This window comes from Epinephelus moara, chromosome 1 (assembly GCF_006386435.1).
Source record: "Epinephelus moara isolate mb chromosome 1, YSFRI_EMoa_1.0, whole genome shotgun sequence".
NCBI lineage: Eukaryota > Metazoa > Chordata > Actinopteri > Perciformes > Serranidae > Epinephelus > Epinephelus moara.
The window spans coordinates 43,089,392-43,114,144 of NC_065506.1; the positions used below are offsets into that span (position 1 = coordinate 43,089,392).

General features: G+C 40.7%; 1 protein-coding gene across 1 annotated transcript; it reads left to right on the forward strand.

Annotated features, from left to right (window-relative positions):
• On the forward strand, positions 1-24,324 carry lingo1b (leucine rich repeat and Ig domain containing 1b). The gene is made up of 2 exons (XM_050042344.1): positions 1-241; positions 20,766-24,324. The coding sequence occupies exons 1-2, from the start codon at positions 230-232 to the stop codon at positions 22,623-22,625; spliced, it is 1,872 nt and encodes a 623-aa protein (XP_049898301.1). The 5' UTR covers positions 1-229; the 3' UTR covers positions 22,626-24,324.
• Positions 24,325-24,753: the final 429 nt, after the last annotated feature.

Here is a 24,753-nt window from a genome sequence, read left to right on the forward strand (position 1 = left end):
GCCTGTGTGTTTACATGTCAGCCTATCAGTGCTGCCGGATTTAGCGCATCTGGAGAGGACGAAGGCATTTCTCAAATGCCCCTCAGACAAGGGATTCTCGTCGCTGCATATATCCCTCTTTCCCATTTGAATCTAGCCTGTCTTGAATCCTGCATCCCTGTCTCCATGCTTTCGGAGGCATTTTGAATTTCCTTGGCAACATGGAGCTGCCTGAATTAGAATTCTCTGCATGACAGTCCTGGTAAGTACTCTGTCTCTATGGTGGGCTTTGAGCGCTGAGGCATTGGATCAGATTTATTATGGTGCAGTGGTGGGGCCAGGGGATCGCCAGGGAGCAAATTAATGTCAGGAATAAAATTGTGTATCATAGGCAAATGGAAGGGACGGAGAGAGGGAGCATTATTCACTGAGGAGGGCTCCAGATCTTATTTGTGCTTTGTCATCCAGATGGGTTTCATTTTGCTGTGTGCTATGCAATCTGGGGTTGTACTGTGTAGGGATCACACACATACAGTGTACAGTACGTGTGCATGCATCATCTGAATGTTACAGGAAAAAGCTTGGGTATTTTTCATGGTGTATCTTTTAAATACAGTTATTAGTAAATATTGTGTGTGTGTGTGTGTGTGTGTGTGTGTGTGTGTGTGTGTATGGATGAATGTACCTATGTCCTGCCTCTTTATATCACAGCTGAAGGTGTGAGGCTGAGCAGTGCCTGTTTTGTGTTTCTCCCTGAGTGTTTTTGCCAGGGTGGTTGTTGCTGCTTCCTAATCTGCCCTCATTAACATTCATGTTCCTTCAAATGCCAGTAAACTCATCTCAACTCACACTTATTCATTCTCAGGAGCCTTTTTGCTCTTGGCTGTTTCCAGTGGGTCTGAGAGATCCTATGCAGGTGCTTGATTTGCCACAGGTTAGATGGATGGGTGGCAGTGGTAGTGATGAGGAGGGTAGGTGAGGGGGAATGATGCCCTATGATTATTTATGCAGGCCAAATAAACGATCTCCCCTTGTTTAATTTCTATTGCCTGTTACATTTGCATCTTTATAATCATGGCTGCAATGCTCCAGCAGGCAGACATCGATGAGGGGACTCTGTTTTTAACAGTGCAGTAACAACCTCTGCAAGCCACAGACCCCTGACAGTCTCTGAGTGAAGGGTCTGCTCTTCACGTCAAGGCTTTATGAGCCATACGCAGCTCTTAATTGAGGCCCTGTAATCAGGTTATGACACCTGATTGGAATCTTCTTTTTTTTTTTCTTTTTTTTTTTTTTCCCCTCCGGTAGTTATTAATGCGTGTCACTGTGTGTGCACGTCTGCCGCTCCAGAGCACTCAAATCAATTCCAACGGACTGAAATGAGCGAGGCATTTTTATGACTGGAATTTCTGATTACATCTGGTGAAGGAATAAGTGATTAAAACAAACTCACTGTTACTGAGCATACTGCTTCTCAACAGTATACATGCTGTCGGTATCACTTTGTCTCATTGGCATATCTATAAGTACCCCACTTAGTATTATTATGCATCGCAATTTAATCAACATTGATTTGGTAAAATAATGCAAATATACACTGTATCAAAGTATTTTTGCATTACCACAACACTTAACCTGCATCAAGTGATTTTTCTGTCCTTCCCTTTCTTGTCCACAAGCGCAAAGTTACAGCGGCTAATGGGGATCTAAATAAGCAAACACAACTCTGACATATTATGACCATATAAAGAGGTGACAAATTTGCAAATATTACATGTTTACACATTCAGCAGATACGGAGCAACATAAGAATTGGAGTCGTGTTTTCATCCTCCCAACAATCTCAGAACCCATCGACTATCGGTCTGATGATGATTTAGCTTCTGAGGGCCACAGGCAATATTTCTGGGGGTTCCGGTAGCCAACGGATATCCAGGCCTTCCTCCTCCATGTCTTTATTTACAGTCCGGCAACTTGAGATCCACAGGGTTCCCACAAATTTTCATGGAACAAATTTCAAAACTTTTCCATAAAATAAAAAAAGGTTTTGCCCCATTTGACAGGTTTTTTTTGAACATGTCAGATTCAAACTATTGAAACATAGTTTCAGTTAGCCGGCACACATGAAAAGCGAGAAGGAACATAATTTGATAATTAAGAAAAATGTTGTCACACATCGACACATATTAGAACAATGTTACGTCAACAGCTACAGAAAATAAATTTGGCGTTATGTCACATTACATGGAAGGTTATCAACGGAAGATTGTGAAATTCCATGACTTTTCCAGGTTGGCCATGACCTTGGGAACCAGGGACCTGAGAATGGAGTTGGAATTGACTGTGCACTAATCTCTACAAACAGATATCTGCATATAAAAGCAGATACATTTTTAAAAGCTAATAAAAAGCCAAGTTGTCTACAGACAATAGCCGATGGGTTCAACTGAATTTCCACTGAACTGATTTTCAGCCAGTTTGTCCGCCTCTGTCAGTCTTCACAGAGACTGTATACTGCAATTAATTACTTTTTGTAAACTGCAAATTAAGGAAAAAATTGGTCAACATGTGTTTTTATCTATTAAGAAAAGTTTGTTCATCTCACTTCAATCATTTTTATTGCAACATGCATCTAGTAGTCTAAAAAAATTGATTGTATTGTTCTAATAGGCTTCCAACAGTTTAATTTGTATTTGCAATGTTAACAATTTACATAATAAAAGTATCAATACTCGGCATCCATGTATCGATACAATATTGCGATAAATATAATAAATATCGCGATACTATGCTGTGTCCTTCTTTATCCCCACCTCTACTGTCTACCTGCATGCAACATAAGCCTGCTCAAACATGATTAAGCAACACCACGTTGCACAATAATTGACTACAAACAGAAACCAGAATGCATTCAATACCAAAACCCTGTCCCACTGCCGACAGATTCTGCATATATATGCAGATATCTGCATATGGAGATTATCCTCCTGATAAACATTCACTCTTTTTAGCTCGGCTTTGCTCTTCAAGTCCTGAATGTCTTTCTGTAGTCACAAACTTTGCCTCTATGCCATGTGGTGCTGGGCAGGTAGTGTTCAGTGGGTCTATCAGAGCTATTTTTACTGAAAACAGCTGCCTGCTGAGGCTGGAAACCAGGCTGATGAGACTAAACCAAAACAGTGAGCGAAGAGTCACTACAACACACGGAGGGGAACTGCAGAGTTCATCATTCTCCGTGGGGTCATCGCTATGAGTGAATCCTTTCACATGCAATTTCATCAACAGAGAAATATCTAGTTTAGCTGCTTTTAATGTTTTCCACAACAGAGCACAGTGTGAAATCGTTTTGCATGGTACTAGCTATTTTGAGCATTTATAGATGATCCATGTGATCCCTGAGAACCTGTTAAGAAACAAACCTATTGTGTGTTTACTCATTTTCAATTTACACAACAGCTGCTTATGAATGACAGACACTTTGGGGTGGTCTTAGTTCAAATGCTTATTGTTTACTTGTATGAGGCATATAACTTCCACTGTCCTCCAAGGATGCTCAGTGGCCAACAGCAGTCCATAATATATTTGAATCATCTACAAACACTGAAACAAAGAAACCTTGTGGGGTCTGTAGGATCCAGAGAGGTTTTTACCTATAGGCTGCTTAGAAATGGTGTATACTTGAAAAATAATAAGCACACAGGAGTATGAACTCACTTCACTCAGACATCTCAGGAAAATAAAGCTTAACAGGTTCTCTGCGGGAGCTCATATATTATTTATTACAGGCAAAAATCTGTGCAATCATTTTACCAGCCCTATTAATACAATTATTAATACTAGCAAAATTATTTAGAAAACGTGCATACATGCAATAAAAACTATCGAGCCTATCTTCCAATCCAAACAAAACACAACAGCTAGGCACAATCAAAGCAGTGCTGCTGTTCATGTTTGTTTTTTCTCAAAGGCCTTTGTTCATCGCTGTCATATGCTTAATATTCTGTGTCGTAGCGGTCTACATAACACTGAACAATAGCCAATTTTCTCACAGTAGGATCAAATGGGGATCATCAAAGCCACAGTAATGTGTTTACAGATGGATTTAAGTTTCCTTCCCAGTTCAAATGGAATAATAGTCAAACTGACAAATCACATGTTGGAGGAAGTTACAGTCAGCAATATCTGTGGGCATAAATCAGGATGTTCAAATGAAAGCAGAGTTAACTACATACAGTAGGCTATATGTGAGTAACAATGGCTATGTTTACAAGCACGCTAATATTCCACTATTATTCCAGATATGACAAATATTCTGAATTTGACGAAGGTCATGTAAACAGCATATATTAGATATTCCAAATTAGGACTTTTTCTAAATTGTATCAGATTCAGACTATGCCTCTAAATTGGGGGTTTTACCGCAGTTTGCAACACATGGCCTCTTGTGTGTTTATGGTCAGCTCTGTGCATTGTCACGGATAGATTGTAGAGATGCATGCCCAAAAGAAAAGCCCACATTTCTGGTCGGAGGAAGAAACACAGCAACTTTTAAATGAAAGAAGCCTTTGGATCTGCACAAATGTCACAATGCCAACCTTTTCAAGAAGGTGGCTGAAGCAACTGAGCGAGGAAGGCTGTGTTTGCACGATCTAACATGTCTGCCAGCGGTAGAAAACTTTAAAAAATCCAGGTTTGATGCAAAGACGTTTCACATTTCCACACTGACATGATAGATGACATAAGGGCACATTAATCTGAGTATACAGGGCTGCATGTAAATGGTAATATCAGTGGAATATTCATTTTCATTTGCCATGTAAACAGATTAGTAGGAATATTGTCTTCTATGGAGTAAGAGCCAAAACCACATTATTTTGTGCGTGTAAACGTTGTGATTGATACAGAATGATTAACGCAACCTCCATCAGAGGCTTTTGCGGGCTCTGTTATGGTTGATTTTTCCCATGTAAGATTTTGGCTTCTAATTATAGCCCATTTTATTTACAGCTAAAATTAGGGCACTCCTGCACATAACAGTTCATTTGCGATGCCCCAGAAAGGAGCAATGTATGAAGTGGCCACAAAACATCTAGGGTGTTACTATTAAAGCATTCTCTTGAAACAAGATCCATCTGGAATCCAGATGCTGCCACATTATGGGTAACATCAGCCACCTTGAGGAGGAAATGGTGAGCGTGATTGTGGTGAAGACTGCCAGACCACGTGTTTATACAGTGTCGGCTGGATGGCGAGGTGACAGACAGAGGCAGATCTGTCACAGGATACTCAAATTTGCGTTCTACAAATGTATTCAGAAGGTCACAGTCCTGCGGCTCTGCAGCAGCCTTCCTCATTTAAATTTAATAATAACAGCTTTATGCTAAATATGAGACAGTCAGGGGCTGGTAGGATGGAGGACTGAGGTTGCCTCATGCTCGTGCTCCTGACTGGATTCAAGCTCTTGGATAGCAGAGCCTACAATGTGATACATCACAGTGGAAATCTTGGAAGTCTCTTCCCGTTCATCTGTCATCCCGTCCTTTTGTCTGGCGGGTATTTATAATATAACTGACACCGGTGGTCTGGTTTCTTTCACTTGAAAGAAAGGACATGATGGATTATTGCTCTGCATGTCTGCATTCTCAAAACTGTAAGGACCGGGGCAGTAAGTAATTAAGTCTCTGGAAATCTTTATACCACATTTCTCTAACAACACCAAGGCTGATGCAAAAGACACCAAGACAAAGAACTCAAAGAAAGCAATCCGAGCACACAACTCGGATCAATTGTCTAAGTTTCTTTGCATCAGCTAAAAAAAAAGCAGAGGTACTCTAACTTCATATGTGTAACATGGCCGGTGATTATTGCCTGAGTGATTTGGTACGAAAATCTCTCAAAATCTCCTATTGTGCTCTTCACGAGGCGCCGTAAGAGGCTTGTCTGAGGTAAAATTGCCTTTAGCGTGGCATTTAGCCCTTTCTTTTCAATTCCAGTCCAAAACATCTTATATTCCCTGATGATGAGTCGGGGATAAAGGTTTGTGTAATTTCCAGCTTATCCTACTTGACTTTCAGGACGAATGGGTGTTAATGAAGAAAGGAGCCTCTTTTGTAGTATTACTGTTAGACTTAGTTGAACCAAGAAACAGATCTGCATGGTAATAGTGGATAACAGGTTAAAAATACTGCAAGGTTCATTCGAGGCCCCTGTTTTTCCTCCATTTTAATGAGGGATCAGGATCATTTAGCTGCTTTAACATCCCTCATCGTGAATCTGACTGATCTTGTTGATGAGTCCAACAGGATGAAAATATCTCAGCGTCTTTAATTAGATCTTGATATAATAAATAATGTAACATAATGTAGAATAAAAACGTCTTTGGTTGGCAAATTAAAACTCCATTAAGCAATATTTTCCATATCAACACTAAATCAAATGACTGTAAACGGGTTATTAGTACTGCTGATCTCAGAGAATGAACAGCCCAGTCTGCAGCTCTGCGCAGGTTTCAGGCTCTTCCAGTTAATTGTTTTGGTTCACCAGCCCGTCTGGTTGAGTCCCTCTGGCTCTCACTGACCCCCCATATAAAACCGTGGGCAGCTGCTCCCAGCTCAAAAGCTTCTCGCTCAAAAGCTCCCACACGCTGATTGTACACTACCTGCCCAGTGTGAAATAGTAGAGTAGGAGCCAGTATCTTGTGTAGAGTCGAGTGCCTGGTAAAGACGGTCGAACGTCGAGGAACCTAAAGAGAGATTTTTATCAGGACTTGAAAGACCACACAAAAGGGCTCAAGTAACAGTGATAACTGGAACATTTCTCACAAGGCCGAGCAAACTGCCCTGAAGAATATAAGTGCAGAGTCCAGCACATTAGTCACAATAACATCACAGTACTTAAAGGCTATGGGTTCATTTTTAAGTCTACTGGCTCAAAATTACTATAATGCAGCTTCAATTTTGAAACATAAAATAACAGGGCATTATGGAAGTCCAATCTTAAAACACTTCTGAATTTTTGGTTTATGGTCTGTTTTGTTGATACACCTTAAAAGGAGCAGTGTGTAGTGGCATTCAGGGGTGAGGATTGGAGATTGCAACCAGCTAAAATTTCTCCCATGCGTCGAGCATTAAGTCCCAGTTAGGATTCCTTCAGTGTTCATTGCTCAGGAGGTTTTTACGGCAGCCAAACTACTTTCAAAGGTCTCTTCCTCACCACAGAAAAAACAGAGTTTCTCCTAATGCTGTTTAGCTCGTCACAGATGGGCCACTAGCCCAGCACCTTTGAGTGGGCTCAGCTATTTTCTCTAATAAGTTGAAATACAGAAGTTCAGGAGGTTTTCACCAGGAGCCAAATTATCTGCAGAGGTCTCTTCCTCTCCAAAACAAACTGATTAAAGCAGTTTCTCGTCTCTATCTAGAGCAAGAGCAAGAGCGGTGCAACATGGCGGACTTCTTAAATGAGGACCCGCTCCCTACGTAGACATAAACACCTCATTCTAAGGTTACAAAACACAAAAATTCTTATTTTCAGCTGATTCTACACTAAAAGAAAACATACTTATTATTTCATATTCCATTTCTGCCAATATATCCCCCTAAATCCTACAAACTGACTGAACCTTTAATCATAAATAGATCCCTATGCTTCTAAATCCAGCCCTCGAGTGGAGTCATGCAAATCCTGACTCTCAATATCAGCCCCATCCTGATCTGACCCTTTTAAGGAATATCATTTAAGTTTAATCAAGCATATTTTCAATTACCAAATACAAAATAAGTGATCTTAATCTCATGATGAACCTATATTTAATATTTAACATAATCCAACCACTGAAATCCAATAATAATGGTTACACATTGTAACAACACATCTATGAACACAGCTGGAGTTTTCTGATGAACATAGGTCAATCCTCAGCCAGTCGGGATGAGCCATTTCCCTACGAGTGATGTTGTGATCATTATTTTTAGATCGGCAGAAACAAGTCACCTAAAACTCCGGGTCAACAGCTCTAAAAATGATCTCTGTCAAGACAGATGCTTATTGTTACATTGACATACATTCAACGAACAATAAAGACAGAGAACTCAGATGCAGTCAGAGTTCTGCGTGTAGTAAAAAGCTTTTATTCAAGCACGGCTGACACCCACGTTTCAGCAGGAGTCGTCTTCAGGGCGTGATACGTAGGTGTCAGCTCAACTCGGAGTGCTTAGGATTTCCCCTTTGTTTGTTTTTTTTACATGCCTTGAGCCCTCGACTCCAAACACCAACTTTGTTTGCTGAGTGAGATTGTTTTTAATGATTTTTTTCTCTTGAAACAAAAGGTTTTGATAGCGCTCCAGTTGCTCGTTTCCATGCTAACATACTTTATTGATTGTTCTCAAAAGACAAAGATCGTAAGGATTAGACATTTTAAAATTTATGGATTATGAGTCTTTGTCTGCATTCATGCCAGAGGGTCCTGTGACCTGTTTATGTGTGATTGTGGCACACTGACAATTTCTAAACTTTGAGAATGCACACAGCGTGAGGTGCGGACCAATCAGAGCATAAAGGCACGTCCATAAAAACTAAAAACACATCACACCACGATGACGCACGTATGATGTACTGGGGAAGAACTGTGTGACAAGTTTTACTTTTGTTGTGGCATGTGGAACCGAAGTTGTCTTTGCTGCACCTATGAGCAATGCAACAAAGACTACCAAGTCTTGTGTTGCCTTTCTTGTTGCTGGAGTGATGTGAATTTTTTTTTTTTTTGGTCTTGTTTTTTTTTTGCAGTGTTTTAGGGTTTTTGTCTAGCACTGTGGTACTGGGTGTCTCTTTATGCTTGTTTCTGCGGTGAGCCACATCACTTCTTTTATCTCATGTTGTAATTCTAGGGAATAATAAGGGGTCTTTTTCACAGCAGACTTTTTGATTTGTTGTCATAGAAAAAGCTGTTGTTACTAATCTCATAAACAATGGATGCACAATAGTAGGACCCTAAAACCGAAGCACCTAAATGGATTTCAGCCATCATTATTTTTAACCATGTGCTTTTCCTACTGTGATATGTCAAAATGTCTTCTGTGAAAAACACCTGATAATTTAAAATACTGGAGCGAGTTGACCTGGGCACTTATCATGAGAAATGTTATTGCAGCCAATGATGAACTGCCGCTCATCAGGTCATGATAAGGTGACTGTGCGACATATTAAAAAGGATCCATATAATTATTTTAGATGCACTGACAAAGATGGAGGATCAAAGATGATTAGTCTCGTCCGCTGACTACACAGGAGATGACAGACACCTTCTGATCTCCAAGCTGGTTATTTCCAGATCAGTAGTGTAGAGGATGAACATGTGAGAAAGATGCAATTCTTACAGACTTGCTATTGGCCAGCACCCTTGGGGTGCCTTTGAACATAGCACCCGTCCTGTTGGAGGTGCATACACAGTCTGTAATCTTAACCTGAGGGGGTATGCCCTGACAGGAGCAGAGCATGAACAATTCATTTCCAAAACCACGTATGCAGCAAGGTGAGCAGTGAAATGGGTTGCAGCACTCACTGTTAAAAGCTCGCTTTAGTTATTGCTTTATTGTGCGAGAAATACCACACAGAGAAAATACCCCCTTTTATGTGTAGTTATAAATGAAAAACAGCCTTTCACGTGATGGCACAAATAGTTTGGGTTTTTCTTATCTCTGCTGGGTGTTAGCTTGAAGGGGATCATACATTTGGTTGTGTTTGCGCGTTGTGTTTGTGTATCTGTCTGTCCACAGCTAATTTCACAAACTACTGGAACAATCAGCCTAATATTTTGTGTGGACTTCTCAAGGTTACAGCAATTCAAATTTGTTGAAAGACATGTTTAATGACTGTTTTACATGCCACTGACTGCTGACTCCTCACTTCTCTTAACCAGCCAGTAGGGATGACAAGTCCTCAATGAGATGACGCAGCAAAAGCTAAGCACAAAATGCATTATCAAATTGGCTCAGTTAGAAACAACAAGGCTTAACTAGTCTGAGCAGGCCACATTCTTAACTTTTGTTGTGGTCAAAAAACTGACAGGGCTTGGCAATATCGAGGAAATCAAATATCATGATATCTTTGACCAAGTACCTCAATATAGATATTGCGACAATATTGTGGGGTTGACAATTGGTGCTTTTACAGAGATCCTTAGTAATGTGGATATAATAAAGTAGACAAACAATAGACCAGCTAGAACAGTCTGTTAAGTTCAGAAAATGAATGAAAGTTTACTGTAATGCTGCCTTTAAAACCAGGAAAAGACAACACTATTAATATATTAGAAATCTAAGATTATATCTAATCTCATATCACGCTATCAATATAATATTGATATATTGCCCAAGCCCCATCCATATAAGCTTGGTCTCGGAACCGAGCATCTGCAGATTAATTCCATACAACCTCCACCATACAACATGAATAAATCAGGAGGGACAATTTCCATCGTAGTTGCACCACAAGCATTGTCTGGAGTGGCCAGGCTTAGCTTCAGCAGCCATGCTGCAGCCAGGATGCAGTCGCCTGGTGGAGGTCTTCTGAGTGCACTTTAATACTGACATCTGGGATTAAATAAGTATTACATTACAATAAAAGCAGCCAACCTGCTTGACCACCTTTCACAACATACCAGCCATGACTTGTGACAACTGGATGAATGCTGTGTTGGTCAGAGTGCAGTAGAGGTACTTTGAACCAGGCAGAGTCAAATAGACAGCCTAATGGAGACTGTTCTTTTCAGTTCCATTAACCACAGTAATGTTGAGGTGGTGAACAGGCTTCTATGATCAACTACTCCATGTCCGCTGGCATCCTCAAGACCATTAATCTACAGCGTCAGCTGTCAAACTGAAAGCTATCCAGCATGAATGCCAAAGGTTCAGTATGTGCCTGAAATTGTTGGATAAACACCCTTTAGACCTCTGCTCTAGATCACCTTACGATTCTCCAAAACCAGCACGAACTGTCTGGCTAATTCTCATGTTTTTATGTCCGTGCAATTGTTTGGAGAACGCAAAAAGATTTTGAGGTAAATCATTGTAAATCCTCAGCTCCTCTCCCTACATTCTTTTGTGCCAACACAACGTTACATACAATATTATGATTCTGTGGTCATAATTGTTTCCACAGTCACACAGAGCTCTGCAGGCGCACACCTCCCCACCTCTTAAGCGTCCGTGAACTGCTTCTCAAACAGCCCGAAAAATCATTATGCAAAAACACTGCAGGAAACTAGTTTTAATGAAAAAATGCTTTGAATGCTGGTGTAAATCTTTTGGATTCAGTGCAATTGTTTGGCTTCTGAACACTTATTATGCTGGATTATGGGGCATGAGGCTTTTTTAGTAGGTTTGTTTTGAAGTAGGCTTTCAGAGAACCACAGCATGAGAATTCATTGTCCGTTATGAAGACATACAAACTGACGCAGGCAATTAAATACCGTCTAACACTTTCATTTCTGCATGAACCAGTCCTTCAAAAAGAGGCTTCTGTGCATTTCCGTGTCCTCCACAGTGATCACTATAATTATCCGGACTCCTCTAATCTCTCTTGACACCATCTCCTTCCATGATAAGTATGGGTGTGGGTATGTTCTGTGCAGTAACTTCTGAGGCAAAATGTGTATGCCTTTGTGGCTGAGAGCCCAGCGAGCTAGAGGATACTGCTGTCAAGAAAAGAAAGATCGGGAGTTTGCTGACCCCATGCAGGTGTGTTTCTGCATCTCAACAGGAGTAGTTCCCATGCATGCACTGAACCATTTTGTCTTTCTCTAAGCATTTGATCCTGGCATGGTGGAGCATCAGGCCATGCAGTGTCTTTTTAGGTTTACAGGGGTTGTTTGCTTTATCTTAGGCTTCCATGGAGGGTTTGTTTTCATCCCTTATATCTGACTGCTCAATCCTCTAGAGGATGTAGATTAGCAGGCAATACAGTTCTTAAGTGTCCAGGTTTACCCTGCAAGTATTAAATGTAATACAATCATTATTGCAGGTCATTGCATATCTGTTGTAGCATTACTGTTGGCATGTTAAGCAGTTGCATGCCTAGATCTGCGCACGCTAGAGATTTAGCTTTAATTTAAATATCTTTGTGCCAATTATAATGTGATGAATTCAAGAATAGATTTAAACAACTAATTTTAATTTACAAAGTAAATTAAACGATATATGTTGAAACCTTTTGTGCAGTCGGCACTAAAAACACAGAAAATGTTTGCTGTTTAGATATTAAATATTGCAGTGCAGTCTCATAAAAGAGTGAGACTCTAGAGACTTGTCCACTGTGATCTCCCACAAACATTGTCACTTCTCTGCAGCCCAAAATGTTTTCTTGTTTGTTTGCTATTTGACTTTTAAATGTTTGCTTTAAAGTTTGTCAGCCGAACACAAACACACCAGTGAAAGCAATCTCCATCTCTTAAATCCTATACATATTTACTTGTTACTTTGTAGCTCCCTTTTCCGTTTCATCCTTGCTTTTCTCTAAACAGTCACGGCATAATGAAAGTTGTTGGAGAAATGTTTGCCACTCAACATCAAGCTATGTTTAAGAGAGATGCTAATGAGCACACTGCTCATGACTGTAATGAAGAAAACTGAAGCTAGAAGTCGTCCAGAGATTGCAATCATTTATCAGCAGCTGTCATTAACAGAAATAAAATATAAGATAAGACTTAATTGAGAAGAAATTGATCCCCGGGGGGAAATTCAGAAAAGCATCACTGATTGAGACATATCCAAGATGTACAAGATAAATTATGGATTGCATATGTTTGACTGTCTTAAGAAGATTGTAATTTTAATACATACTGTAAACTAGGGCTGGGCGATACGGAGAAAATCAAATATGATAGTAAATTTACCAAACACCTTGATATTGACTTTGATATTGATTGCCACTATATTGTAGGGTTGCCTATTGGTGCTTTCACAAAATATTTTAGTAAGAGTTTTGATGAATAATTATCAGTAATGTGGTTAAAATGGCCACGTAGGTAAAGCCAAATAATAGAACAGCTAAACTGACAACAAAAAACAAGTGGCAATGGAGGTGGACTATTGTGTCGCCTCACGTTGCCTGTGTCTCGATCAAAAAGTTGCACTTGAACACACCAGAAATACTACAGCCAACAGCCAACTAGCATATGTTCTGAACCTGCCTGAGAGGAGACAATTCTCCATAGCAGCAGGCGGCAGTAGTTTATTCATCATTCAAAAAGGGAAATTGGAAGACCGACACAGCAGATTTAAGACGCAAGTTAGCCAATTAGCACATTACCAAAACAACCAGATGTTTACAGAACAAAAATGTATCGTGCGCTAGTGAACAATATCACCAACAATTATGATCCATGTCTGCTCAATAGCTCAAAGACTAATAAATAATCTAACCTAATAAAACAGGTCTGTTTCGCACTCTTGACATTAGCCATTTGTTTCCTTTCCTCACTTCCATTTTTCTTCGCGTGCACTGAGCTTAACTGCTAAACAGAGTGGTTTCACTCACTGCGTGCTCTGCCTGATCGGACACCAATTCAACATGCTGAAGCCGCTCAAATATAGCCGACAAAGTCTGACAGCGCCAGAGGTGCAGGATACACCACAAAACCTAGGGTTACTGACACTCACAGACAGCCCGACATTGGGAACTGCCCATTGGTCCGACAGCCCATTGTTCCGACCATATTAAACCCATTGTTCCGAAGTCCGTTCCGAAATCATCATGATGCCCTATGGTTAAGGTCTGGTTAGGTTTAGGCACAAAAACCACTTGGTTAGAGTCAGGAAAAGATCATGGTGTGGGTTAAAATGAAAAAGAAAGTGACAAACACATCAGAAATATACATACATAAGCCGTAAGCCTGCTCCGCCTCAAGCCTTTCCCAGCTGACCCAGAGCCGGTCGCGGCGCACCATACGCCCGCCACGAGCCGTTCAGCACCGCGGACAGTCGGACTAATGGGATGTCGAACCAATGGGCTGTCGGACCAATGACATGGACCCCCAACATTGACGCACGGCCAACCGTCAGCTTGGTGCGTCAAGGCCATTAAACCAGAAAAAAGACAACACTTAAAACATAATATTATTTGAATGCATCGTTTTTCTACCACAACCCCAAAAATCCCAAATAGCCCAATAAGTAAGGAACAGTAATGCAACATAACTGATTATACATTAACAATCATTCTTAAATATTCTCAGACAAGAACATTTTAACTTAGTAATAGACCTAGTTTTGTGACTCCGACAGTTTGACCACCTGTGAACAGCTTACAGACTCACAAGCATCTGGAATAGTTTCAAAAATCTACAAAGATGACCCTTAAAAAGTGGAGTGCCAGATATACCAATGATGCCAAAGGACACTGGCATATCACATATCTACAACCAGCTTGGCAAAGTGGCTAACTGTCGCATTATTGTAGATGCAATGACTGAACCTTCTTAAATAATGTCCTCTCATCTACCATTCCAAAACTAAGCTTCAAAGCCCCAGAACTGGTACTCAAGACAGCCCTCCTATAAACTGATAACTTTGTCCACAAAGACATCACAGCTTCTTTCCCAAAAATTCAATGCTCACGTGTACAGGGTTGTGACAAGGAAACGTAGGACCTTTATGAAAAAGGACTTTAACTCTGACATAATTTAATCACATTTACAATCGCTGAAACAAGACTTGGTCATATGATTGATTTTCAGCATTTGTCAGCTATGAAAACAAAAAAGACAAATCATCTGTGCCCAAACTGAAAGCTGAATTATTTACTCTATCAAGGGAAACACTCTCAGAACTCAAGCAGCACTGATGATTCATGACAGCGGTCACAAGTTGAAACTATCCAACAGGGAAATAATAGACAAATACAGAGTACAGGCAACTGAAAAATAATGCTAATTGGTTTGCAACTAATGTCAAAGCTTTGTATTTGCACCTATGATGTGTTTCAGAGTTGAAGTCATTTTTCCTGACCTACTTATGTTTTTTTGTCTCCTGTATATTTTAAATGTTTAATAATCTTTATCATTAAATGGCCCAGTTCCCTTTTTAATGTAAATATCCCAACAGTCCTTCAAACATTATGCTGCACAACAACCGTACTTAACAATAACTAAAAACAACCCAAGGGCATTCATGCACTGATGCGTAAAGCTCATTTGTCTGCATGCTCCTTGCAGAAACTCAGTGACCCATTAGCAGTGCACACCTCTCTTCAGTTTGCCCTGTATCAAACCACATGGCACCACAAGAGAAGAGATGCAGAGATTCAAGGCAACAAGAGACTAATGGTAAGCCGAGACATGCTTTTGAAAGAGGACTATGACAGGGTGAGAGGTCCGCAGAGAAAATGCAAGCAGTCATAGAGGGGCAGGAGAGAAAAGGCTTTTCCAGTCATCTTCCTCCCCTGCACAATACCATCAAAAAGAGAAATAGTAAGAATCAGAGTGGGGACAGAAAATATGTGGAGTGATGGATCAAGGACTAAAATTCAATTTTTTTTACCTTGGAAAGACGACTTTAAACCCTGCTCTGAACATGTAAAGAGTAAAAGCAGTGTATGTAAAGACAGTAAATGAGAGGTTATTTGCCAAAGTCTCTATCTTTTAAGCTCAAGGTCAAAACAAAATGGTCATACAGCGAGCAGATCTGAGCTGTAAGGCCAGACTACACAGATAGTACCCCTGCCCTTACTACACTCTGAATCATAAATCATGCATGATACTCTGGTAAGAAAATCACCACTGCATTTGCATTTGCTTGTTTTCGATTAGCAAGGACATCAGTGAGCCTCATCTTCATTCATATGCCTGACTTGACAAGACAAAAATCTCATTCTGTGTCAAACAGATAAACATGTCAGCCGTTTTCTCCATCGACTATCTTAGTAGGGTTTCATTTTACTCGAAGGTTTAGCATCTGTCACAGAGGATCAAAGTAAAACGCGTGCTTGTCTGTTTTAGAAAACATTTCACCATCCCACTGGATGAGGCTACATGCTATCCATTTGTAGTTTTCACGTAATTAGTGGAAGATGGAACAGAGTGGGAGGGTCACAAAGGCGCCACCGATCGACACTTAGGCTTTCATTCTGACAGTCTGCTTTTCACAATGCTCTATACACACTGGACTGATGCCCGATGTGTCTGACATGTGCAGCAGAAATTAACAGTTCTGGAGGAAGCGAAAACGGAAGCTGCAATTACTGTTCCATTGCAGCTACTCAGACCACAATCCAGGCTGCTTCAGTCCCATGACTTTAATTCACTGAGAGTGATGTTTAATTTGTGTTGGTGCAATAAAAGCAGAATGAGTCTAATCTTCACTATCAAGCTTAATATTTTTTTAACACCATGACAGCGTGGTAGACAGGCAGAGAGGTTCTAAAAAGCACTACACCGACCATTTGAAGCGCTCTTACAAAAACACTCCTCCGGTGAATGAGCTACAGACAGAACACACAGTGCCTATTCAGCTCCCACGTATGACAACATGATGAATATTCGGACGTAGACTATATTATATTCCCATAATGGAATTTCCTATTTGAAAAATAAAAGAAACATTTCTTCACATCACTGATTTATGTTAAATAAATTCAAACATTTAGTTTCCCGAATGTAAAGCAATCTATACCAATCAGCCATAACATTAAAACTACTGACAGATGGAGTGAAGAAGATTGATAATCTTGTTACAATGCGATGCTCAGCTTGGAAACCTCGGGTCCTGGCATTCATGTGGATGCCACCTATCGTGTAGCACCCACCCAAACACCCCTCCTCACGGCAACAGCACTCCCTAATGGGCCATGCCACACTGCAAAAACTACTCCGTAGTGGCCCAAGGAATGTGATAAAGAGCTCAAGGTATCAACCTGAGCTCCAAATTCCCCAGATCCCAATACTGTCGCGCATCCATGGGAGGTGGCAGAACCCCACCTCACAACCCACAGGACTCAACAGATCCATTGCCAACGCCCTGGTGCCAGACACCACAGGACACCACTAGAGGTCCTGTGTCCGTGCCTTGACAGGGTAGAGGCCCCACTGCGGACTGGACTTATGGTCCTATGTGGTACTGGCACCTCCCGCAGATGCTCAATCGGATTTGGATCTAGGGAAATTGGAGGCTAGGTTGACATCTTGGGCTCTTTGTCATATTCCTCTGGCCATTCCTGAGCAGTTTTTTGCAGTGTGGCATAGTGCATTGTCTTGCTGGTGGGGGGCACTGCCATGGGGGACTGCTGTTGCCACAATGGGGGTTACTTGGACTTTAACAGTGTTTGGGTGGGTGTTGTATGTCAGGTGGCATCCACATAAATCTTAAAATCCAAGGTTTCCCAGCAGAAAACTGCACTGTAACGAGATGATCAATGTTATTCACTTCACCCGTCAGTGGTCTGATGTTTTGGCTGATCGATGTTTAATACTTGGCTATCACATTATTCTAATTTTTGGCTTAATTTTTCAGATTCTTTTCGGCTCAGATAAAATGCCAAAAGAAAAACAAATCACAGTGTAATTTCTCTTACTTTGCATGAGGCTCTTTTAAGAGTGTGTCCCACAGACATAGCTGCGACTTAAATCGCATGATTGATGTGAGAAGTAGAGCTTGAAGGTTTTAGCAAGTTAAAGTTCCCCTGAGTCAAAATCAAATAGGGGTTTAAAGTCCTCTGACAATCTCCCTCTCTCCATTTATCACCGCTTGGCAGCAATCTCTGTTTTATATCACTGCAAGGTCAACAGCTCAGCAGTGGCATGGGATGTGTTAAGTTTGCAAATATTTCAGGGAGCCATTTGAAGATATACCATGGAATTTTTTGGCTGCTAATTAAAAACCATTTGTGCTAGCGGAGGCAACGTGTCACTGATATTGGCAGTAATTGTTTTTCAGCATGCTCAGAAGTCAAAAGCGCAGCAGGGTGGTTATACTGTGTGACCAAGCCCTTCTATTGATTGGCTGATTTCATTACTTGTGAGGAAAGTCACAATAATGGAATTTTATGCAAGGAAAGAGGGAAGGGGGCTTATATCTTTGTAAAGGTGTGCAGATAAAAGCGCAATTGTGATTTCCACTGACTTTGCAAAAGTTCTGAAAATAGGTTTTTCAAAGGGTTTCATGATGTAAGAAATGTATTCAGCTCATACTGTTAAGAAAGGAGCCAAAATGGGCTTGAGACTTGGGAGGACTCATTAGTTTTAGAAAATGGTGTATTGTCATGGAAATTGTGAATTGCAAAACAATAGTTCATTAAACTGTTTTGGTATGTTATGAAACATGAAAGCATTTCTAGGATATTTCAGATCTTTTTATGATATCTAAGGAAAGTATTTTAAGGAAACAATTACTAAACACTGAAAATAAAATGTGTTATTGTTATTCTTATACATTTTGACAGCCATATCCAGCTGGATCTGTCTGAAAATGAAAACCTTATTAGTCAAAAGACAGAGCTTTTGCTTCCTGAAAGCTGTTTCATTTTATGTCGTCAGTTGGAATTATGACACATGATAGTTATTCAAGCATTCATTCATCTCAAAACATGATATCCGGCTGAATGGAATCCTGATTTGGTGCATTTTCTTTCTCTTAAAAACTAATGACATGAGGCCTATTCACACAGGACTAGTAATACCTGGGGACCTCTAGCAACTTTTTGTAATCCTGTGCAAATCTGCCATTTCCGTGAATTGTCACATAAAAATTTCATTGCAATTTGACTACCACAATTTGCCAAAAAAAAAAAAAAGGGCCTTTGTAAATATTAGTCCTTTGCGAATTGGCATCTCTGTGATTTTATGACGTTTTTAGGTGGTCTGATTTCTCTGCGCTTCTTTTCTGCCTCTTTCCAGGTTGAGAATTGTGGAGGCTGTGTTGGCAAATGTGAATGAATGTTTTGACAGCATTTTGGGCGCAGAAGGCTCATGTCACTGCACGGAATGGAGACCCGTTCACTGAAAGAGAAAGCTCGAACCCAGAAAAGCAAAATCTGTGATAAATGACATAAGATAATGTGTGGCAGAATTGGCTCTGTTTGTTTCACTAACATGTAAAAGAAAAAGGCAGTTAACACTGTACATCACCACTGGTGGTGCACTGTAGTGTTTGTGTTGTGTGAAGTGGAGTAAATCACTCAGTAAATCACTCATTCTTGAGAACTAGGATATAACCTTACTTACTTGTGGTTTCGATTTTTAATCTAAGGTAGTAAGATCTGACTGATTTGTAGTCTTAGGGAGTTGACAAAAAGTTATCTATTTATTCATTTCACAGAAGTTGTAGTGAGTGGGCATTTTATTTTAAACCATAATAAGAATTCTTATTTAGTTTCAATTTAGGAGGGCTATGGCATTGACATGTTGGTTGAGACACACCTGAGAGCAATTACTATTCAATGGATTTATCAAAAAATAGAAAGCTTACCAGTACCTGAGCAGCATTCCTGCCTTTCTGGAAACCAGGGAGTGGGACAGGAGTCCTTGGGATATAGCTTCCACGTTTTATGCCCAATAAGATTATGTTTTTCGTAGAAATCTGATTGGAGTTGACAAAAAAGTGGGACACATCCTTAAAGGGGCAACATTTTCACAAAAACGTTTAAAAAAATTTAAAGGCGCTGTATGTAAGAATGTGGCCAAAAGGGTTACTGCACTCAAATTCAAAATACTGCCCTGAGTCGTGTCCGCCCCCCCCTCCCCTACAGATTCGAGGTTGCTGGACAGCAGCACGCTGGAGACTGATTTGTTTGCCCACGGGCGGCTGCCGTGGCAGAGCTGCGTCGCTGCGTCCTTGATCTTCGGTTTTCCAGCGGACCGTTCGAGCAAGTCTGGCTTCTCTGCTGCTAACGCTGCTGCCGGGATACAGCTGAGGAGAAGCCGGCTGCTCATGCTGGGACACTGCTAATGCTGCTTGCCGTGCTGCTGTAGCTCAGTCGTAACTGTAATTGATGCTGAGACTCTACTGACTGCGTGACTGGTAGACGGCGGTGGATGGCGCAGCAGGCCAAAACACAAATTCAAAACATAAACATGATTTGCGGACCGCAAAAATTTTTTTTAGATGCAAATATTCTGGCCGTACTATTGTTGTCGGTGAGATCAGTATGTTATATGAACATTATTCCTTAGTCTCTGTGACATATTAGGATGATTTTACGACTATTTGCTTTAGATTTCTTACATATAGCTCCTTTAAAGCAAAGATGGCTATAGCAGATTTTTTTTACACTAATGTTGTCAATGTGTACTGTTAGTTTTAGATTTTAAAGGCCTTTAACTGATTTTTCAATTGAAGTTGTGAATTCTTGTCTGGGGCAAGGGTGATTTCTGGCACAGAGCAAGTTCAGAACTTAAAAAAATGAAAACTGGTCAAAACCTTTCTTGCATACAATTCCTTTAAAAGTAACATTTCACCCCAGAAATGAAATTAGTGTGTTGGTTAGTTATAATTTTGGGGTTTTCTTGGTGGGACATGATTTGTCCCAATTCTCAAGAATGGGTAAAATACAGATTTCACTTTTCCTGTGCGAATGCGGCCCATAAAACACAGATGTGATGTCTAAAGATGTGTTGTGATGTCTAAATCACCTGAGGTCCCCTGGTTTTACTAGTCCCCTGCAAACAGGGCTTTAGCTATAATTTTCAAAACTTTTCTTTTTCTATCTGTTGAGAGCATGACATGACATTGTTCAAAATTGTCAAAGCCCTTTGTGTACCACCACTCCTCTTTAATAACTCCTCTTTTTCCTTGTCTACACAGGTAAGCAGTAGGATGGTGTCTGGGGAGGCAGGAGGGCACAGCTACTTGGTGGCATGCTGGCAGCCCATCCTGATCCTCATGCTGGGCACCGTCCTCTCTGGCTCCACCACCGGTTGCCCCTCCCGATGCGACTGCAACGGTCAGGAGCGTTCAGTTGTGTGCCATCGACGGAGACTTGCAGCTCTTCCCGAGGGCATACCTACTGAAACAAGGCTGCTAGACCTAAGCAAGAACCGTCTGAAAACTCTTGGGCCTGAGGAGTTCATTAATTACCCTCAGCTGGAGGAGCTGCAACTTAACGAAAACACAATTTCATCCATCGAGCCTGGGGCTTTTGGCAACCTTATGAATCTTCGAACTCTAGGTTTGCGCAACAACCAGCTGAAGCTCATTCAGCTGGGGGTGTTCACAGGCCTGACCAACCTCACCCAGCTGGATATTAGTGAGAACAAAATTGTCATTCTGCTTGACTACATGTTCCAGGAGCTGTACAACCTGAGGGCTCTGGAGGTTGGCGACAATGACCTAGTATTCATCTCACCCCGATCATTTCATGGCCTCAGCAACCTTGAAAGCCTCAACATTGAGGGATGCAATCTGGCCTCAGTGCCCACTGATGCCCTTAGCCATCTGCATAACCTGTTGTCACTTCGATTACGCTATCTCAATGTCACTGTCATAAGGGATTACTCCTTTAAGAGGCTGTATCGGCTCAGAGTGCTGGAGATTTCTCAAATGCCTGCCCTGGATACCATGACGCCAAAATGCTTATTTGGACTCAACCTCACATCATTGTCCGTCACAAACTGTAATCTTACTGTCATCCCCTACCAAGCCATCAGTCACCTAAGATATCTGCGGTTTTTGAATCTGTCTTTTAATCCTATTCATACAGTGGAAGGGAACCAACTGTTCAATCTACAGAAGCTCCAGGCTTTTCATTTGGCTGGTGGGAGATTAACTGCCATTGAGCCCTACTCTTTCCGAGGACTCAACCACCTCCGTGTCCTCAATGTATCCAGCAATAGCTTGAACACCCTGGAGGAGTCTGTCTTTCACTCAGTGGGGAACCTGGAGACTCTGGCTTTATATGACAACCCATTGGCCTGCGACTGCCGCTTGCTGTGGGTCTTCCGTCGGAGGTGGAGGCTCAACTTTAACAGACAACAGCCCATGTGTGCTTCGCCTGAGGTAGTTCAAGGAAAAGAGTTCAAGGACTTCCCAGACATCCTTCCTTCTGACTATTTCATCTGCCAGAAATCAAAGATCACGGATTATAAGGTTCAAGAAAGCCATGTAGATGAAGGAACTACGGTTCATTTCGCTTGCCATGCTGAGGGTGATCCGGCCCCTGTGATAATGTGGCTATCCCCCAAGAAGGAATACATCACGACCAAAACTGCTGGGTCAAGACTTTCTGTGTCTCATGACGGCACACTGGAGGTGCGTTACGCCCAAATCCAAGACAACGGCACTTACTTGTGCATTGCAAGCAATGCAGCGGGCAATGACACCAAAGCTGCTCACCTTTTTGTGCATAGCTACTCCCCCAATTGGCCCCACCAACCAAACAAGACATTTGCCTTCATTTCCAACCAGCCCAACGATGAAGGTGCTAATGTGACTCGGGCCACAGTTCCATTTCCATTTGATGTTAAGACACTTATCATTGCAACCACCATGGGATTTATCTCTTTCCTCGGAGTTGTCCTCTTCTGTCTTGTAATATTATTCCTCTGGAGTCGAGGGAAAGACAATACTAAGTCGAGTATAGAGGTTGAATATGTGCCACGTAAAGAGGAACAAGAGGAGGCCAGTCCGACCGAGGCACCCATACAATTCAACATGAAAATCATGTGAACCTCGAATGGAGGCCATGTAAGCTTACAAACTGCAGTCAGGATGCATACTATCTTTGCTTCAAATATGTACTCAGTTTATGAGCGATAGAAATTGCACAGCAGCAAACGCATCTTGACACTATACCCTCGACTTTTTTGTTTGTTTTTTTACTTCAGGGACTGAATCTTTAAAAGCAAATGTTGAATTTAAAATATTCAAATTTCTGTAAATTTGTATTGGCAATACTCAAATCAGTATGTTAACATGCACTCAACCACCCGATTACTGTGTGTAACAAAATTGAGGTAACAGTTTGAATGAAGCACATGGATGGATTTCCATAAATAAAAGTTTACATGATAGATGGGTAACATTTAAGAAGGATGTGGAGATTAGTCTACAGGTATAATCTTTCTATCAGCACAGAATAAAAGAAAGATCTTGTTAGGATCTTGTTGCTTGTCGTTTGCTTTGATGGATGTACAAAGCACAAAAACCCATTATTAGGACCCAAGTTCTGTTGCTTGAAATGCTAACTTGAAAGCATTTTCTTTGTTTCATATTGCCCCATCACAAGCAATTGACAAGAAAGACATGAGTGTTTGTGGTATTTTTAGATAAATAGAAGAAAAAAGACAGAAAATATAGTTGTATTTTGAGAGGATAAAGATGTACTTTCAAGAAAGAAGTCATGGAATTACGAAGATAAACTTTTAAACGTGATGATTTGAAAAAGGAAAATAACAGTATTACAAGGCTGCAGCAGTAGTTTTCAGAACAAGGTTATAATGTTAAGAGAGAGAGTTGTAACATTATCAGAAAATGTCATGTTTTAAAAAACATTTTGGGAGCCCAATTCTCTGAAATTGAAATTTCAGTATTAAGAGTCAGTTGGCGGATTAGACACAGATGAGTCAGTGTACCTCACCACCCTTTGCGTGTCAGTGAGCAGAGGACTCGAACATCATTAAATTGTGTTTGATGTTTTCTCCACACACTTCGGCACTGCTGCCTGGAAAAAAACATGTACAAAAAAATAAATCAGTAGCCTGTATCGCTGTTACATGTCACAAACAAGCAATTTTGTCGATTGGATGTTTTTACCGTCTGTCAGATAAAACAACTGCAGTATCCCCTTTGTCAAATTAGAAGTGTGCATGTTAACACACTGAATAAAAGAAAAATAAGCCAGTCCTACAGTATGTGCTCCTTTCTGCCAACAAAGGAGGTTTGTCATTAAATGTATTAACATGTTCAGCTATACATATTTTTTCTGTATTTTATTCTTTCCTTGTACATTATGCTATATGGCACAATAGTAATGCTTTTAATGGCTGCGAGTTTTGAACATATTACAATCTAAAGAGCAGATTAAAATATCCAAGTTTTTGATTGGGCTAAACCAAGAGTGTTACAGCTTGTCAGAGTGAATAAGAGCACCCTTGAAAAATCATCAGATAAACAATTTATCATCAAGTGTAACAAAGTTAATTTGTTTACCCATTTGGCAGCTCAATAAGTGCGAGCACTCTGTCCAAGTCCCGACATATATTGACACCGGTGCATCTTGAAAACGCTGACATTATTAATTTGTTGCCTTAGGTAACCCATTTTCGAGCTTTCAGCTGAGCAATACCCAATATTTATGCGTAAAATGGAGTTTTATGCCTCATAAGGATTTTATGTTGTCTAATTAATTTCACAGTCAAGGTCTGCTCTGAAGATAATGTGTTCATTAACTCTTAAAATACTTGTTTAAAAAGGGATGGGCAGATGGAAATTCTATTAAAATAAATAACATTTTATACTACGGGGTGCTTATTTTATGCTAATCTGCTATAAAAATGAATGTGAACACACATTTTTCATCTCTAAGAGAGGTGATCTTCTGTGCTGGAAGCAAAGTAATGTCCACGGAGCTCGGTGCTTTACTTAGGAGGCTCACAGTGAAGCACACTTCACTGAATACCTCTTAAATACTTATCTCACTGCAGTCTTTTAATGCTGGTACTTGCCTGTGGTCATAAAATGTCATATAGTGCATTTACACCTGGTGGTAATGTTAAAGCATACACTCCAAATTGCCAGGGATATGTATTTGTGCACTGTAAACCCAAATGACATGCCAAAGTGAGTTCATAGACCA